This window comes from Danio rerio, chromosome 13 (genome assembly GCF_052040795.2).
Source record: "Danio rerio strain M-AB ecotype USA chromosome 13, GRCz13ab, whole genome shotgun sequence".
NCBI classification, from domain to species: domain Eukaryota; kingdom Metazoa; phylum Chordata; class Actinopteri; order Cypriniformes; family Danionidae; genus Danio; species Danio rerio.
In genome coordinates, this window is record NC_141033.1 from 5,590,001 (window position 1) to 5,610,000 (window position 20,000).

Consider the following 20,000-nt stretch of genomic DNA (forward strand, 5'->3'; position numbering starts at 1 on the left):
TATCGCTTTGCCATGTTATCTCAGCACAAATAACCCTAGATGCTCATGCAAATATCTAGAGACTTGGAGCCAGTAGTTATGATGTGTATTTAGTACTGTAATGCTATATGGTTTGGTGATAAATCACTTGATAGGCCCACTCTAGTCGTGGAAACAGGTGTTGATAAAATTCCTCCAAAGTGTACTGCTGATAACAGATAAGCGCACAAAACGTGCCATCAGCGTGGTCGACTTTATTCGGCAATGTGATTTTCGATGTCGTTTAAAATAGTCTGAATTATAATAATTAATTAAAAGTAAAACAGGAAGGAAAACCTCACTACAGTGTTACATAGCACAACAAGCAAAGAAACATGGAAATTACTGCTATGAAATATCTGTGGCCGTGGTAGCAGGTTGTATTGTAATTAAACACGAGGAGAAATAGGCAGCATGATTGATTTTGACACTAATTACAACAGACTAGGAAAAATACATTTATGCAGATGAGGCCCATAGGTTTGAAAAGAGGACCGGCCAGTTAGGGTAAATTTTTACCTTTTCGAGCTCCAAAAGATGAAACCGTAAAACTTGAATGGCTTGAATCATCTGGGGAAAATTAACAAACAGAGGAAAAAAAGTTTACTTTAATTCTGACGAAAAAAACAGGAACATGACAAATTCATATTTCAATTTCATTGTTTCACAACTAATTGATCTATTAATTTTAAAGTCATTAATGACTTGATATCACTGTTTATACAATGCATTGCAATTAATCAAGATTATTTTTAGTTTATGAATAAATGATCACTCTATCTCACGTGTTAATAAGGGGGACGTGAGAGGGACCTGTCCCCGTCGATGTTTAAAAATATTCTGAATTAAAAATTCAGCCCATGTCAAAAACAAAAATAATCAAACTATTTTGTGTAAAGAAAACTTTTTGGATATTTAAATAATTAAAATAAGTTTTCGATTGGAACTTTAACAGGCAAAATAATAGCAATGCTAATAATTGTAAATATAATAATACACTTACCAAATTATCCAGCTCAGGATTTGACGAAAATAGCGGCTTTTCTGCTCGAATCTGAGACGATATGCATGTAAATAATTAAAAATTGTGAGAAAAAAAATAGTTCTTAAAAAAAACCACAAAATCAATTTAAATGCGTTGCTCAAACATTGTTTTTTTTAACACATGTAGGCTATAAAAATTTCCAGTTACAAAGAGTATGTAAACGCAACAGTAAAAATGTGCAAAAACTTTTTGCGGAATAAATCAGTTTCTGACCTGTTTTGCAAACACTGCTATATCCTCATTGAAAGACTCTGATGAACACACATCGCCCCCAGCAACACCGGGTTCTCTAGGTGTGCAAGTGGCTAATTCACATTTCTCAAAAATCAGTGCTAGAAGAGGGAACAAGGGGTGCCTGGAATAAAAGAGTATAGAGGTCAGTTTGAGGGAAACTCTGGAATAACATAACTTTTAATAACACTTCACAACTCATTCTAATTGTAAAAGGGGTCAGTTCTGAAACCTTTACTGCAATCTGATTTGTAATTGAAAAGTTAAGATTTCATAAACTAAATATGATTTATGTCAGTAAACAAAAAAAAAAAAAAAACACTTGCGTACCCTTGCGCCACGTTGATAGCAATTGCTTGTTTACACGTATATGCTCGTGTTGATAATTTAGTTGTGACATTAATTATAACAAGCTTGTTACTTGTGCGTACACTGTATCAAATCACTTGCAACTTGAATTCCTAAACGTATTATCAAAGACAGCGGTCAATATGAACTGCGGACTACAAGGTCAGAGCACCTAAAATGCTCAAGTTGAGTCTAGGCCAAGCGTGCAATTTAACCATGGTTCAAATAGTGGACCTAGATCTCGTGTAAATGTTAAGGGACGCATCTAATCCATAATGAATGAGAGGAAGTTCTATAGCTTGTTACTGCGTATAATCGCTGTTTTCAACGGCAACAGCGTTTATACACAGCGCTGTGTGCAGCAGCTTTTGTATGTTATGCGCATTTGGAGTTACACCGCATATCCAGATATATTTATACATTTTTAATTCGAGCATTTGTAAAATAGTCCTAGTAGTTTAGTGTTCATTTTAATTTTCTTAAGAATCACTTAACTGTCTAAATGAGTTTTTTTATGTCTCAAATAACTAGGTGTTAAGTGTTGTTAAAAAGTTGTAAATGTAACACACATATGGATGTTTCATGAGAAACGATGTTTTATAAAAAATACAATACTTAGCAACCAAAATATTATAGTAGTAAACTACTAAATAGCTTGAATTTTGAAAACCATCAACAACAAAAAAATATATACAACCTATTTATCAAAATATAGAGACAAAACGGACAAAGCAAACATTTTAAATGATTAACTAATCTAAACAAGAAGAACAAAAAATATTTAAAACAAAACAAAAACTTAGATTAAACAGTAAAGGCGCCTCGAGTTTTCACAAACTATTACGAGTCCAATAATGTGTTATTGGCAAACTTCATCATAAAATATATGTCTTGGCTATCTACACGTACCCGTAAATGGAGTCTTTATCTCTTTTTAGAGCGTCATTGACGGATGAGCCCATGCTGGGCGGCATGGCGTTGGTGTGGGCTGTGTGCGGGTACTGGTGGGAGTGGAGCTGGGGCCCGTGATTCAGGTGAACAGCCTGCATGGATCTGGCGGCGTGCGGGTCCCCGTACATCGTGCTCGGGATTCCTACTCCGTCCATCCCATAGTGGGGTATATCTTCGTACTGCACACACACGAATGGCAATATTCCCAGGTTGTCACTTTTTTTCCACTTACAGAATGCATAAAATATACACTGAAAGAAAATATAAACTGGGTCTACTTTACATGTTCCCAGGGAAAAAACTACGACTTTAGCGAAATGAAAACACTTTTGTTTTGTTGTTAACTAAATATATAAGCGGTGTTTTGTGGTTGTAACACTACGTGCAAACATGCTATTTATTGCAACAAAAAACTAGCATGTTATTTTTTAAATTAGACTGAAACAGGGAGATTTAGGAAACAGTGTCCGGCATATGGAATAATGCTTTATTGTGATCATCACAAAACATGACGAGTAGCACAACATAGTTGTGTCCCTGTTATTTTCATTTTTATTTCCACAGTTCAAACTTAAGTTATAGGTAATGTAGTAAGCATGTAATAACTGTGTAATTTATTGTTGATTATATTGTTGTCAAACTATACTTATTTTACGCATTTTAAAATATAATCACACGTAGCAGGCTACTTTTAGAATTAGTTTAATTAAATTCAAATTTACATTGTTCATCCGTGGCTTTTAAATGACATATTTGATTAATTTATTTCGAATAATGTATCAGTGACACTTTAATACTTAATCATGGTCGTTATTTTAAGTTTTATTACACTGTTTAGAAAGTCTGATGATGAAAACATTACATCTGCCTTCTAAATATACAGAGGTGTTAGCAGGACAGCAGGGTGCTGTTATAGTTTTACCATCAAAAGCAAAAGGTCGGAGGGTTGCGATGAAATCTACTTTGTGATTGTTTACTTTTGATTACAAATGCAAAGAAGTCGCCAACTAGTAAATGTCAACTTTACAAGTCGAAGCGCACAAGAGTTTCACTCTAATGCTGTTTGAAAGTATTGTTATTACACAGAATTGAAAAATAATACGGCTAAATAAATTTTGCGTCCTATTAATATTCCTGCATAGTATGTTATCATAACAAGCATTATAATAACTTTTATTAATAGAGCTGACTTGTTCAAACAGCTAGTTTAATTTTTTTTAAATGTTTCTGCTTTATGAAAAGATTAAATAAACGCGTACTGTAAAAACTGGCAATAGTTTATAAAATTAGGAATGCTCCCTGTCAAACTTAATTAGAGAGTATCATTTTCCCCCTAAATTGACATACACACACACACACACACACATACACACACACAAAACACTATACACAAAGGGGTGCATGAAAGTGAGCGATGTAAAGTTGAATGTGAAAACTAGAAGTCAAAGGAAGAGAAAGTTTGACTGCGAGGCTGTCATCGGCCACGTTTCAGTATTTCCAACTGCATTCAACAATACGGAGTCGAAGAAACTTTTCGGGATACGTACCCTCTGCGCCATCGCCCTCCACACTCCCTCGTCTTCCTTTAGTCAAAAATATATCCCCTATGAGGCCAGGGTGAATAGGAAATAAACACGCAAATTCCAAATGTGGGATATGTTTTGCCCAAAAAATCCAAATGCCTGTTTCGAGCGAGCGATGTGAAGCCAGTCCTTCACCGCAAGTTCAGCCAGACGCGTTCAGCGATAGGTCCCCTTCGCGTTCTTTCCCCTGGACAGCGACAAGGATCGAGCAAAATCTTCTTTTCCAAAGCTGTATGAAAATAGCCCCTCAGACAAAACTAACGCATCTCATGGCTTTTTGCCACTCCGGCTGTCAATCAATCAAACGCGAGCTTGTCAAAGTGCTGAATGAATGATGATCCTCCGCGCGCTTCCACTGGTTAGCACCCCTAACGAGAATACTACTCAAATGTACAAAAATGAAGCTCTCTCTCGTTTCTTTGATCACTCTCGGCTCCTGAGTTGATTTTTTATGCAATAGCTTCTAAATGAGATCAAGAGGAGGTGGGCTGATAATTCTGGCTTAGTTTTTCTTAAAGGAGCCACGATCGATGCTGCGAGCTGCCTTTCCCCGTTTGTGTACAATGAGTGTGTGTTGAACGCGGCTCAGCAGCTGAATCTGGACCAGACTGCTGAAACCCGGAAGTAGTGGTGGCCATAACAGGTCGCGTCTTGCACAATGCGATGGGCTACATCAAGTTCCTGCTAAAGCAGGGGGGTGAAATGTGTGGGACGCAGAAAAGCGCAGACCACTTCCACGATTCAGCACGAACCGAGGAATAACACGCAGAGACCGCGTTGTGCTTTTGGTTGTTTCCCTTGGATAGCAATGCGTGCGTAATGCACGCCAATGCATACAATAGTAGGCTAACCTTTATAAATCATTACATAAAAACATAATGATAACAAAGGGAGCGTGGATCCATTCTCAACATCGCTTATGTTTATTATAAGCTCTGATATGGGTATCCGAAATGGAGAACGCAAAACTATTTACAATAGTAGAGAAACTTGGATACCCTTTTTAAGGTGCGTAATGAAGTTTCCCCATACGTTATGTGTATACTTTTACGCGAAAGCCCATGCAAATGGGATGTTCTGCACTAATAACACGAAATATTGTTTTTACAACATGTCTATATACTTCACATTTCACGCAAACATCATTACTCGGGAACAGCATACGCTGTACTTCAGCGGTGATGTGCCGCGCTCTCAGCCGAAACACCCCCGCCATTTGTGAATGGGCTCATCCACTTACTGTAGGATCTTAGGAGTTTGGTGCAGTGTCCAATGAAAGTGTGTTACAGTGAATCAAGCCATCTATTGGTGCAAAGAATGATCAATCATTAATTTATCAGTTGATATGCTTCCATAAATGAAGAAAGGGTGGAATGAAAATATTGTAATCTGGAGGGAAAATGTAGTCTCCATATTCTGTTTTGTCTATTCTAATGCTCACTCTCTAGCACAGTCATTCTCTATCTGTCTAACACACATTGTAGCCACTGATACAATTATTATTTTCAAGATATAAAAGTTAATGTTTGTTTTAATATTCTTATTTGTTTATATACATGTGCAATTTGCAATGTTTAGTTTGTGCCTCTCTATCAATATTTATAATTAAACTAGTGGATACAACTTTTACCATGCATTTTAATGCTAGTGTGTACGACCTTTTACGTTAACATTTTGGAGAGGTCACTTGTGCTGAGTTACATTTAAAGTACAAGCCCCTAAATAAATCGAGATGGTTGTTTTATGAATATTACATCTTCCATAAAATGCTATAAGAGGCTTTAAACAAAAACTGATTGATGTAGTCTGAAGCGCTCCATTGTGGCCAATACAACTGACCCGGTGACAAGGTGTATGAAGTTTGTCAGAGGAGCATCTGTCATCGATCAGAAGCGATTAATGCGAGCAACAGTGTCTTATCAGCTGCCGTGAGCATCACACGACCCCCGTTTCCCGCAGAAGAGCAGCGACAGGATCCGGCGCGCACATTTACAGGCATGAAATTACTATCAAATCCCCAAAGCGCTCGGCAAACCAAGGGTGCGCGCTGCGCGGGCGACGGATCTGATGTGGACTTAAACACAAATGAAAGAAGGATTCATGCAACAGATATATTACAGATATACGACTAGAACCACAGATAAACACGCACGCGTTTGTCGGTAAGTAGTTGCACTGTTTATCTTAAGAACGTCTCCAAACAAATATATAGTTTTAGTTTATCTTAATTACTGTTCGTTAAATATGTCTAACAATTTCACCTAATTATGTACGTAACAACATATAATGAATTGGATGTACATTGAGTAAACTTATTTGTTTTATTGATGTTTGTAGTCTTAACAATAGTTTTGCGTTTGTCTCAATTATGTGAGAAGCAAACGGGATGACATGAAAGCTGTGCTTACCCAAACGCTTAACTGCTGTCACAGAACCAGAATAGCATTATAAAGTAATTAAGTTCCTTCAATTAGCATCTATAAAAGGACGCTATAGAGCACAATGAGGGCATGGACTTTCACTGTTTAGGTTGCCTTTTAGTGAGGGTCAGCAGATTGCAGCACGCATCACCGAGTTAATGCCATCATTTAGGATAATTTGGGCTAAGAAAGAGATGTGAATCATTGAAAGTAAAATCAAAAAGAGAGTTTAAAAACAAGTCCGAAATTTAACCGAGTGAATTGAACTGAGTGCGACTGATGCATTATAAACTGAAAAAGATGGAGCATATGCATCACTGAGAAAAATTGTACAACTTTACGCAAAGAGGTTGAGTATATTTCAAAGTGTTTGAATTTGGCTTAATTTGAGCAAATTAATTTAATATTTAGATATAAATACACCAAATTATATAGCTAGGAACAGCTAGTATGTTGTACATATAAGTTAGAGTGTGAAGTACCATATACAATATATATTTTTTTGTATTAGTGTCATACCGACAATTCGGCAGTTTCATCTACCAGACACAAAATTTAGCTTTAATCTAAAAAAACAAGAACGCGTGATGCCATCTAGATGTTTAATGCAAGAATGTTCCCATTCTGCCTCAATATTTGTTATTCATTTGAATCTTTCTCTCTCTAAGTCGCTATTGAAAGCAACATGCCGCTGTGGTTCAGAAGTCAAACGGAGGTCATCCTTTATATCCCCCCGCAGCAATCCGCGACCAGGGGCCAGTCAGCAGTGAACCCTGCCTTCTCCACTACTGACAACTGCCTGAAACTTACAAGACTATCGGGAATGGGTAAGACGCGCTGGGATAAAACAGCAGGCTATAACTTTTTTTCTTGATCTTGCCACTGCCTGGTTATAATGCTCTTAGTGTGTTTCAAGTGTTTGCAAAATGCGCAGTGTGTGAATATACAAAATCTCCTAATCGGTAAGCTATTTATTTATTTGACTTTACTTGCGTTTTCTAATCCAAGTGCAGCAGAGACGTTTTTCAACAATTACTACAATTAAAATAACACGAGATAAACAGTATTTACTATTGCGGGGAAATTAAATTCATCACCTCGACAGCTTTATAAATGTACCGTGATTACAAAACTCTCGCATAAAAGAAAACTTTTAATAGTTCATAAATAGGCCTATTCGAGGCTACGTAAACGTGTTCTGCGTCCAGATATTTTAAGTAGGTTACAACTTGTGAGAAGATTTAAAAATGCCAAATTACATTATATATTACAGGTGTAGTTAAAGTTGGAGTATTTGGGCTCTTAACTTTTGGTTGTTGTTGTTGAAGCATTTTAAATAAACCAAATAATGCGCTGTGTTGACAGTTAAGATTGTTTATTTTACGCTTATTTATAGTCATATTTAGATTGAATATTTACATATATATTTTTTAAGTCTGTGTTTTTAATTAATTTCGCATTGTGCTTTTCTGTAAGTGCACTATTTTGTTATTTTATTTAGCTTGACATTGTTTTGATTTCAACATACTTTCCTTAAGAAATACACTGCAGGACAATTGAATCTGCATTAGTGTACACTAATACACGAGATCTAAAAAGAAAAATATTGCATATTTTGTCATATGCAAAGGCTTGCAGTGACCTGTATGCTTGATCATGTGCGCCTTCTACTGGAAACATAAAGAATTATTTTCCTTTGTTACTTAATGAGAGACGTTTCTGTCATAAAAAAAAAACAGGCGAATTGCATTCAAAACATACTGCGCCGCTTCTAAATAAAAGCTCCAATTATTAGTTTGTTAATTATGATAATCAATTATGAAAGTTTAAGTAACGGAATTTGCATTTCAAACTATTTGACAAAGTAATATTTTAATGACGGCTCATTAATAAATCCGTCAATGGTTAATATATGGTAACCTGTACGCTCATTTGTCTTAAATATATATTCCTTAAGTAGGTAAAACGCGCTGAACTGTTTATCAATGAAAGCACGAGATGAGACTTTACGTAGCTTTTTCATTTAGTATATGTGTAATAATGTTTGTGATTAACAACACTGAAGACCGATCGTCAGAAAATGTCTCATTTGTCCAGTTTTTACTGAATTAATTTGGCAAGTAAAAATCAAGTAACTTTAATTAACTTATTAATGTTTTCTGCGTACTTTTGATTATCCTGTTACTGACAAAAAAAAAACAATTAGGAACAAGTGAAAGAAATTCAAATAAAACAATTAATTAAAAGAAAAAAATATTTATAATAATAATAATATAAACCGTGCTAGATGTAAATAAATCAAAATGAATATGATTAAAAGTCATGTCTCCGTTAAAATGAACAAAAAAATGAACCACTGAAGTAGAGAAGAGTCAACATCACTTTACAAATTACTATCTTCACAATTTACTATCTTACATTAAACTTTCAAAAAATAGATTAGTTTAATTTACTATAGGGATTCCCGTTTTTTTACAGCTTGCAATAGCAGCTTATCAGTGAAGCATAAAGAAAAGCACTTCAGAGAAATCAGTGTGTTGTTACATGTATGCATCTGGCCTACTGAATATGTAAGGGTGTTGTTCAAATGTTATCAATGCCACTATCACTGCAAATGTCAGAATATGAGAATAAATTTTAAATCAACACACAAATATTGTACTGTCATTTTTAAAACATGATTACTAACATGAAGCTTATGAGATTTCACATACTGTATGATGATTTCTGAATTTGTCAGCTTTCCCTTTTGACACAGTTGGGATTGGAAAATCCTCAGTCTGAGTCTCTGAGTGTGCTCTCTCTCTCTCTCCCACCCTTTCTCTTGGTCTATCAGCTATAAGTGCCAAAACATTTGTCACTTGAGTTATTATTTCAGGTGTGCTAATGGGCTCAGAGCCACGAGAGAGGAGGAGAAAGTGGGAGAGAGAGAGAGAAGGAGAAGAGAGAAGGGGGGGAGAGTTTGATTAGTGTGATTTCATTTGACCGAAGCCTGGCCACAGGCTGGCAGAGCCCAGAGGTGAAAAGAGTTGCCCTCACTGAGAGATAGCGAGAGGGGGAGAAAGAGTACGGGAGTGAACCGTGGAGGTTGTGGCGCCTGAGCCAATCACAAAGTGCAGGGATGAGTCTCACACCTCAGGAGGAGGCTGTGAATTGATCAGCACCTTTGAGAGAAAGAGAGAAGAGGGAAAAAAAGGGGAGGGTGGCGGCGAAAGAGTGCTTTTGCGGAGGACGTGTGAAGACCCATATATATTCGTGCAAGGACACAGGGAGAGCCAGGCCTGGGCTCAGAGTATACCAGCACACACTAATGAGCTCTGTCTGTGCACGCCGAGAGGGTGTCCTAATATTAAGACCATCCTTGAGGGCCGGGCCATGCAGTGTACGTCGTGCACTTCATCACATCTGCTTTCTTGCATTTGTGTTTTTTTTTCTTATTCTTTTCTTTATTTATTTATTATTATTATTTTGATGTATTGCTCAAGACCACTATTTCAATTGAGTACGAACTGTAAAAACTATTGATCCAGTGACCTAAAAACAACCATACACTCTAAAAAAGGGAGGGTTCCACACAGTTCATTCAAGTTGTCCCAACTCCAATCGATTAAGGTGACTTAATTGTTTTTACAAATTTAAGTTGATTGAACATGAGACAATTAAGGTGTCCCAAAACAATTTCAAGAACTGTGTTGATTTAGCTCGTTTTAAATTTGAACAAGCAAGGGAAAAAATGAGTGTAATAAGTTTCCAAGACTGAATGTCTAATAGACTGTAAGAAAATGTTACACACAATTCATTCACGTTGTCCCAACACAAATTGATTAGTCATTAATTCATTTTCCTTCAGCTTATTCCCTTTATTTTTCAGGGTTCGCCACCACAGCGCAATTAACCACCACAAATTAAGTTAACCTAATTCTTTTTTACAATTTAAGTTGATTGAACATGAAACAATCACATTGTCCTTAAACAATCTCAAGAACTGTGTTGTTTCAGTTCATTTTAAATAAGTAGCATGGAAAAACAACAAGTAAGGAAAATAAATGTTTGAGTGTAATAAGTAGTATTTCCAAAACTGAATGTCTTATTACACACTGTGAAAACTAACAGTCAAAATAACTAAATGAATAAAGTTAGTTTAACTTATAATGTTTACAATTTTGACTCAATGAAAAAGAGTTATCGTAACACACGAATGACTTTAATAAGCAAAAATCAAAACAAATGAGTTATGAAGAAATTAGTTATATTTTTTGAGTTAACTCTAAGAAGCATTACCAAACCATTTGAGTATCTAAACACTGTAAAATCTAACAGTAATCTTTATCAAATGAAATGAGTGTAGTTAACTTAAAATTTACTGAAAGTTATTTCTACTCATTTGAAAAGAGTTTTGAACTCGGTTGAAGGTAATAAGTTACTTAAATACCTCATTACTTAAACATAAATGGAGTAAGTTCACAGTACTCATATAGATTTGTTTTTTAACTCATAGTCATAGTCATATAGCTTACAGTACTCAAACCACTTTGTTTCAAAATTTAAATGGTGTGCCACAATCCTTTCCTTAAACAGCTTTATTTAGCTTTCCTTATCAGGTTTTACAGTGCACTGTAAAAAATGCTAGGTTCCACAAAATTCATTCACGTTGTCCCAACACAAATTGATTAAATTACCTTATTTTATAATTTTTTTTACAAATTTAAATGGACTGAACATGAGACAATTGTCAATGTCCTGAAACAATCTCAAAAATTGTTTAGATTCAGCTCGTTTTAACTAAGTAGTTTAAATATGCAGCAAAAACATTGTTTGAGTGTAGTTGGAGTTACGTCAAGACAAGGAAGGAAATTTTAAGAAATTATTTATTGCAAGATTTGGAGAGTAAGACTTCTTTTTTCTTTTTCAGAGTTGGGTTGATTTAAATAATGTCAAATGAGTCTGTTGGTTTATGTCTTCGTAGCTTTGAACCATAATATGTTATATTGGTAAACATGTGTGGACCTCCTAATCAAGCATTTTACTAAAACTGTTTGTTAAAATTGTTTGAAAATAGTGTATAAGCAGAAGTATGCAGAAGGACTTTTAATTTTGCAGTAACCTGGATTGAACGCTTCCCGTGTATGCAGTAAGAAAGTTGGCGCATATAAGGTCTGTTTTTCTTTTTAAATCAACAAACTCTATTGCCTGACTGATATTCAATAAAAACAGGATCTCAGATTGTACAAGAAGCACTGCATTAAATTATATTTCATGCGCTATGTCTATAAATATAAACTTTTTTTTTTACTCAAGTATTTTCAATAGCATTTCTGTCCTCGTCTACAGATCCTGACATGCGCGTGCATGTAAACAGCTTTTCATCTTGGTTACCGCTTCAACAACTAAATTAATGCTGAAGTCAATTTAACTGACTATATTTTAATTATATTACAACATCAATCCTGTAACAGGAACCATAAAATATTGAAGAAAATTACAATGACCATTCACCGGAAGTTTTTCGATATGGGAAGAAACACTATCTGTGCATGTACCCTATTTATTTTGCTACTACAGTTTTACACTCATACACCATGTTGATTGATAGCATTGAAGCAAAATGTCTCTTTACCTTTCAAAAATCCATCCATACTTCTTGTCTGTGTTTATTTATTTAGCTAGTCTATCTGGCAAAGTAGTAAATACATTTGAACTAACAACGCATTTGATTAAATGGAAAGTTTAAAGTTTACAACTACAAATTCAGTTTGTTAAACCATGTGGATGGATGATTATTAAAAGGACAGACAATTTTATGTACAGACAATTTTACTGTATTGAAATTAGGAGACACCCATGAGTACAAGATGTATCATTAATATTTGTGGTAATAATATTTTCATAATATCATTATATTTTATTATTTAATGTGTCTGTCTACTGAAATGTTTTTAATAGAAAACCAAGCTAATTTATGAATTGCTCTCTAGATAAGAATGCCCCCTCCACAAATAAATCAACTAAACTATTAGGATATTAAGATAAATTGCAGACTCACAAGTCATAGTTATATACACTTGTCTGTTTGTATATTTGCATTCACTACTTACTGCTTTTGTATATATTTATTATCTGTATTTTGTCCTGTCTTTGTAATTTTGTTGCACTGTAGAAGCTCTGTCACGAAAACAAATTCCTCGAATGTGCAAACATACCTGCAATAAAGCTCTTTCTGATTTCTGATTTTCTGATTTTAGTTGTCTCTAAAATGATTTTAAAGAGATAGTTTACCCTAAAAAGGAAAAGACTCCCATCATACTCAGCCTTCACAACCTATTTGAGTTTCTTTTATCTATTGAACACATTGAAAAATGTTTAGAAGAATCCCGGCAGCTGACACCCACTGACTTCCATAGTAATTTTCAGATCATTTATTAATTTTTGGGTGAGCTATCCTTTTAAGGTCACTACACAAACATTCATTTATTTTGCTTCAGCTTGGTCCCTTTATTACTCTCTAAAATATTTTTGTTACTTGTTCAAGCTATTTATTTAACATGAGCTGAATCAACACAATTCTTTAGTTTTTTGGTAACAAATAAATAGTTTTATTTTCAATCCACTTAATTTTGTAAAAACAATTAAGTTATCTTAATCGATTTGTGTTGGGACAACAAGAATAAATTAGGTGCAGCAAGATTTTTTTTTACTGGGTATTAGGGGGGAACACACAGACATTCATTCATTCATTTTCTTGTCGGCTTAGTCCCTTTATTAATCCGGGGTCGCCACAGCGGAATGAACCGCCAACTTATCCAGCAAGTTTTTACACAGCGGATGCCCTTCTAGCTGCAACCCATCTCTGGGAAAGAACACACAGTTAAAAAAAAAAAAAAAGAATAGTAGTCATAATACTACTATATTGGTATATAAATAATGATTAATGATATGACGTGGTACTAATATTTAACAGCTAAACTTCAATAATCAATGAGCATTAAGGGAAGAGTGAAATGTATGACTACAATGTAATAGTTTAAGATGAGGTGTTTGGTAATGAGTATTATGGGGAGGGACAACAATTTAGGACCAATCTTGGGCACGCCCATATGTACAATATGAGTCATGAATAACTTTGGATCTGTTTTTAATTGGCCTGTGGGTTTAATTAGACTAAGAATATTACCATAGAGAATATAAATGCCATCAAATAAGCCAGAAAAGTTGCTTGACAGAGATTTTTTTCAGCACATTTCTGAACATAATAGTTTTAATAACTCATTTCTAATAATTGATTTATTTTATCTTTGCCATGATGACAGTATAAAATATTTTACTAGACATTTTTCAGGATACTAGTATTCAGCTTAAAGTAACAATCAAAGGCATACTATAGGTTAAATTTATGGTAGTTAGGCTAATCATTGTATAACAGTGGTTTGTTCTGTAGACAATCAAAATTAAGTGTTTAAGGGGGTTAATAATATTGATCTGAAAAATAGTTAAAAAATTAATGAAACAAAATAAAGCGAAATTGTTGATAAAATAATAAATAATTATCATTTATTAAATCATTTTTGCTGTCAACTGTATATTATTTCAATGCTAATAACCTAGAGGTCTTTTTTTAACCTGATAAACACAATATTTGATGACAACAAAAATATTGCTTGTGTTTATGTATTTATTTTTCGTGCAAAAGAAGACCTCACCTGCGGATCGATACTAGAAGAAAGCTAGCCTTCAAGTGAACCACACACTCAATCAAGCAAACATTTCTGGAGTTGCTCATTAGCTCTTTGAAGCACTCGAGTCCCCAGGCTGAAGCTGGTAGCTGCGCGGCGTAAAGGAGCTTGGTGAGCCTGTGTCCCTGGGGGCCGCACTTCTGCCCTGGGGTAGGCCACAATCGCTGAGGCTTCTGACCCAAACACTCCACACTTTGATTGTAGACGCTCTCCATTAACAATAGACTGAATGGGGTCTGATGCTGAGGGTCTCGCCGAGTCCCTAATGGAAACTTAAACCAGAGAGAGAGGGAGAAAGAGAGAGGGGCTTAACAATACTTTTATTTGTACAATTTTCTTCACATTCTGAATGATGTGAAGAATAAAATAGAGTTCAAAATGACTTCTGCTGCTTGTTCAAATTATTTATAATAAGCTGAAACAAAACAACTGGAAATGGTTTTGAAAAACCAAATTGTTTTATGTTCATTTATTCATTCGGCTTAGTCCCTTTATTAATCAGGTGTTGACACAGCGGAATGAACTGTCAACTTATCCAGCACATGTTTTACGCAGCAGAGGCCCTTCCAGCTGCAACCCAACACTGGGAAACACCCACACACTCTTGCACACACTCGGACAATTTAGTTTATTTAAATCACCTATAGCACATGTGGGGGAAACCGGAGCACCCGGAGGAAACCCACGCAAACACAGGGAGAACGTGCAAACTCCACACAGAAACGCCAACAGACCCAGCCGAGGCCCAAACCAGCGACCTTTTTGCTGTGAGGCGATTGTGCTACCGACTGCGCCACCTTCTGCCCTATTTTATGTTCAATCTACTCGAATTAGTTACGTTGCCCTGATGGATTTGTGTTGGACCAACATGAATGAAATGTGTGCAACCTTGCATTTATTACAGTGTACAGACGTTCCCAAAAAAGTTACAAAATCTTGATTTTAAACCAAGCAGATTCTCGTGAACCACATATTTAAAATAATTATAAATGTTCAGTAAAATTACACCCCCCAAAATTGAGTTGTTTCTACCCAAAGGTCCTGTAATTGTATCTTTTGAAAGGGTGCCGAGTGACAGCTTTTCTACCTTCATTTCTAGCAGATAGTTTAACCTGCTGGGACGAACCATTAAAAAAATTAGAATCCATAACTTCAAAACAAATTTTCAGATCACGCAGACGAGGTGATAAAGAATTATTATAGCTAGCAGAACGTTGGATATAATGTATAAACTTAAAATGTTGACTCAGTAGCATGAATAAATAATAATATTTATTAATTATATTTTCTTTTGGTTGCACGGTGGCTCAGTGGATAGCACTATGGCCTTACAGCAAGAAGGTCGGTGGTTTGAGCCCCGGCTAGACCAGTTGGCATTTCTATGTGGAGTTTGTGGAAAATCTTACTGCCATTATATATATATATATATATATATATATATATATATATATATATATATATATATATATATATATATATATATATATATATATCTTTTTTTATCAAATGGACATCTAATTGTCTACTTACATCAGTCAAACTGATTTGCATATTTAATTAAACTTTGCGTAACTTAAAAAAAATGTCTAAACATGATTAACTGATTAAGAAGTACTTTTTGTCATATTTTTTTACAGTGCAACATTTAATTCAACTTTTTAATGCAACCTTTTTGTTCTTTTAAGATATTGAATATGTAGAGTAAAAATCAATGATTATTTATTACAATAAGTATTTCCCAATAAGTATTTTGGGAGTATTTCCCATGGTTTTAATCATTGTATTTCCCATTGTTATATATTTTGAAATTGAATTTGGATAGCAGATGTTAGTGATTAAATAATTACCTATGTTTTCAACTATTAAATTGTTAAAAATATTATGATAAATATGATCCTTTGTATCTTATGTTGTAGGCTTATTTACTGTAATGTATTTACTTTACTAATGTAATTTACTTTACTAATGTAATTTACTTTTTAATGCACTGATGCAGGTGATGGTTTATACAGTGCACTCATGCCAATTGTTCAACATTTAAATGTATTACATACTGTACGTGTGTTAATAGATAGTGAACAATGCTTAATGAATGATGACATGAGTATAATGAATTAAAAAAGCAGGTAGGGGGATTTAATTTTTTTAGCACATTAAAGAACACCTTCGAGCCAAAACGTGTGTGGGTTTTTTTTTTTTCCATTCGGCTGTTGATGGATGTAAGATTAAATATAAAAAAATTGTGTGTTTATTTATATATATATATATATATTTTTTTTTTTATAATTAAGGGGATAGTTTACCAAAAAAAAAATTAAATAAAAATCTGTCATTATTTACTCACCCTTTGCTTGGCACAGTCCTGTTCAAGTTTTTTTTTTTTCTGTTAAACATAGAAGATAATTTGAAAAATGTTGAAAACTTTGTTTTTCTTACAATGGAAATCAATAATTTCTGGTTAATAACATTCTTCAAAATATCTTCTTTTGTGTTCGAGAGAAAACAGAAACTCATAAAGATTTGGAACAATAACTTAAGGGAGAGAAAAGAGTAAGTAAATGTAAAATTTTGGGTTAATTGTCTCTTTAAATAGGGACACTTTTGATTAAATACTTTTGGTTATAACACCCTATCATTTTTTAGACTGTACATGCACTTAAAAAAATGTCTGTGATTTTGAAAATACTGTAAAATTCCTAACCTTGTTAAAAGTTAGTTTATTATGCGGTGACTAACCATGACATGCTTTCTTTCGGTTCACATGATGAAAAGTTGTTTGTGATGTTGGATAGATATTAGTACTTCAAAACATTGGTTAATGACAATAAGTTAAAGAAATAAAGTAATTTACTGCAAAAATAAGGTAATTTACCTACTATATTTGTAATGGTAAAATCCTAGCAACCAAAGCTGTTACATTTAACACCACTAAATAACAACAGAGCCCTATTATTATTATCAGTAAGAGATTCTTTAATGCTTAAGCCAGCTTACAGGAATACACTGAAAAAATTGTATTTACAATTCTTTTAAGCTAAGTGGTTGCAAACAATTTATATGGGCTGAATTTAAACAAACAAATACATTAAGTGATGGTAAACTTATATGTTTAAATTCAGGCCATTTAAATTGTTTGCGACCACTTACCTTTAAAGAAAATTTTAGTAAATACAGTGAATCATATTTTCAGTGTAGGGTTGGCCACTTCTCACTCTCAAGGTGAGGTTCTCATGGCACAGGAACGCAGGACTGCATCTGTGAACAAATGGTCTGGGAACAGCGGCGTTGATGCGGGCCACAGGGAATGTGCTTTACACCGACGTGCTGTTTGAGAGGAGAAGTTTACACCACTGTCACACGCAGCACCCCGTTAAATGAGTTTACAGCTCCATTCGACACAAAAACAACATCAGATAAGGTGATAACTACAACACAGTAATGCCACAACACCCTTTAAACATATACAGGAAACTGACAGCTGAGGTAACTGATGGTATAGGAAGACTTCCACATTTACACTGCTGCTCCAAAAGTTTGGAGTAAGCAACATTATATTTTTAATGCTTTTGTAAGTCTTTAATGCTTGGGTTATTGCGAAATACACACACACACACACACACACAAAAAAATGCTGGGTTCCACACAATTCTTTCATGTTGTCCCAACACAAATTGATTAAGTTAACTTTGGGTTTTTTCAAATGTAAGTGGACTAAATATTAACTGATTTAGTTGTCCAACCCAAATAAATAATCATTGTGTTGTTTCAACTCATAAGTGGTTTTACCAAGCAACAAAGGTCATTTTAAGTGTATGATTGTAACTTGTTGAGTGTTGTGTGTAACGTGAGCTATATAATATTACTTTTCCAAGTAACGAGTAAAATACACTGAAAAAAATGATGTCAGAAAAATTGCTGCAAATAATTTATTTGTTGAATTTAAACAAATTAAATTTAGTAATGTTCAACTTATTATGTTTGTTTAAATTAAGCCCAAAAACATTGTTTACAACCATTTAAAAAAGAAATTAGTAAATCCAAGGAATCATCTTTGAATCAAATTTTTTTTGTTTAACACATTGCTTAAAAAATAGGTAATACTATTTGAGTTACTTAAAAAAGTAGATTAATTAGTAAAAAATAGATTAATTAATTCGCTTTAATAAAATAATTTGCTGAATTAAAATTTGTGTTATCACATTGAATCACACACTCAATGAGAGAATGAGCTCCCCGCGGGAACAGACAGAAACCAAGATGGCAGAGCCTTACATTTCTGTGATGGAAGTTATCTCATTATTTTAAACACAAGGAAGAAAAGGGGGATTGTCTTATTGGACAGGGATTTTACTGGATTAATAAGGCAAAAATTCAAAAGTACCAAACACATTGCTTTCAATTTTCATTAATCTACATATACTGCATGTACTGTATAGCCGCCATATATTCGTTAATCTGGTAAATGAAGTTGTAGGTTATACAGTGTGTAACTAAATGCAGACCTCCTATATTTAAAAGAAGAATAATACCCTGCAAGTTCTGTAAGAGATCAAGCCTCAGGCAGATATGAAAAAGTAACATAACACATTACTTTTTATAAAAAGTAACTAAGTAAAGCAACTAGTTTGGGGGGAAAAGTAATACTGTAATGCATTACTTTCAAAAGTTACTTTCCTCAACACTGGTAATTACAAATTAAAAATCAATCCTGTCTCAGAGGTCTACAGACAATTCTTTTGTCTTCATGCTTGGTTTGTACTTTGACATGCACTGTCAACCCTGGGACTTTATATAGACAGGTGTAAGCCTTTTCAAATCATGTCCAATCAACTGAATCTTCCACAGGTGAACTTCAATTAAGTAATAAATAAATAAATATATATATATATATATATATATATATATATATATATATATATATATATATATATATATATATATATATATATATATACATATACATATATATATATACATATATTTATATACATATATATATATATATATATATATATATATATATATATATATATATATATATATATATATATATATAATATATATATAAATAAATATATATATATACACACATACATATATATATATATATATATATATATATATATATATATATATATATATATATATATATATATATGTGTATATATATGTATATATATAAATATATGTATATAAATATATGTTAATAAAGCATTTCAGAAAGTTGTTTAAGTGCATCAACTTTTTTAATAATTCCCAGACTGTCAAGATATTGTATTCCGTACTACTTTTGATTAAAGATTTCACTATTGTTCTAAAATAAGGAAAATAGTCATACTAAATAACGAGCACATGTGTCCGAACTTGACTGGTATATTGTATGTGATCTGACATGGCGTAAAGTAATCTGGAGAGAATGCTGGACCACTTTGGTGAGGGGGGATGGAAAACAAAACTCCAGTTCAGGTGCAGGCCACCAGTCCATGTACGACCAAATTTAATTATTGATTTTCTGAGAAAGTAGCATCAGTTACCTTAGCAGTTACCTAAGCCTGCCTCTTAAGCAGAATAAAAGGGAAGGTCAGGCCATGTGGAGGTCATTCTGCTTTGCTGGAGCACCGGCTCAGGTAGGCAGTAATAATCAAGGCTAACTTTGCCATACACACACTTTATC

The 20,000-nt window shown here is 33.9% G+C and overlaps 1 protein-coding gene and 2 long non-coding RNA genes across 13 annotated transcripts in view; 1 reads left to right on the top strand and 2 right to left on the bottom strand.

The window, feature by feature from the left end:
* The window catches only part of meis1b (Meis homeobox 1 b), a 598,746-nt gene extending 593,960 nt beyond the window's left edge, over nucleotides 1–4,786 (bottom strand). For all 11 annotated transcript variants that reach the window (XR_015504914.1, XR_015504910.1, XR_015504909.1 and 8 more), the window contains 5 exon segments: nucleotides 4,141–4,786; nucleotides 2,552–2,772; nucleotides 1,277–1,418; nucleotides 1,022–1,072; nucleotides 538–588 (listed from right to left, as the gene is read on the bottom strand). Coding sequence is in view for 2 of the 11 variants with exons in the window: in XM_087277344.1 (XP_087133470.1) it covers nucleotides 538–588; nucleotides 1,022–1,072; nucleotides 1,277–1,418; nucleotides 2,552–2,772; nucleotides 4,141–4,152 (477 nt within the window). In the remaining 9 variants the exon portion in view is untranslated.
* A 1,294-nt stretch (nucleotides 4,787–6,080) lies between these two features.
* On the top strand, nucleotides 6,081–9,250 carry LOC147834107 (uncharacterized). The gene is made up of 2 exons (XR_015505671.1): nucleotides 6,081–6,338; nucleotides 7,265–9,250. It is a non-coding gene; the product is annotated as an uncharacterized LOC147834107 (long non-coding RNA).
* Nucleotides 9,251–14,293: 5,043 nt separating this feature from the next.
* LOC141377110 (uncharacterized) overlaps nucleotides 14,294–20,000 on the bottom strand; it is a 155,913-nt gene continuing 150,206 nt past the window's right edge. Inside the window, exons 5-6 of the long non-coding RNA XR_015505677.1 lie at nucleotides 16,671–16,709; nucleotides 14,294–14,598 (exon numbers count right to left, since the gene is read on the bottom strand). This is a non-coding gene — a long non-coding RNA (uncharacterized LOC141377110). The remainder of the gene's footprint in view (nucleotides 14,599–16,670; nucleotides 16,710–20,000) is intronic.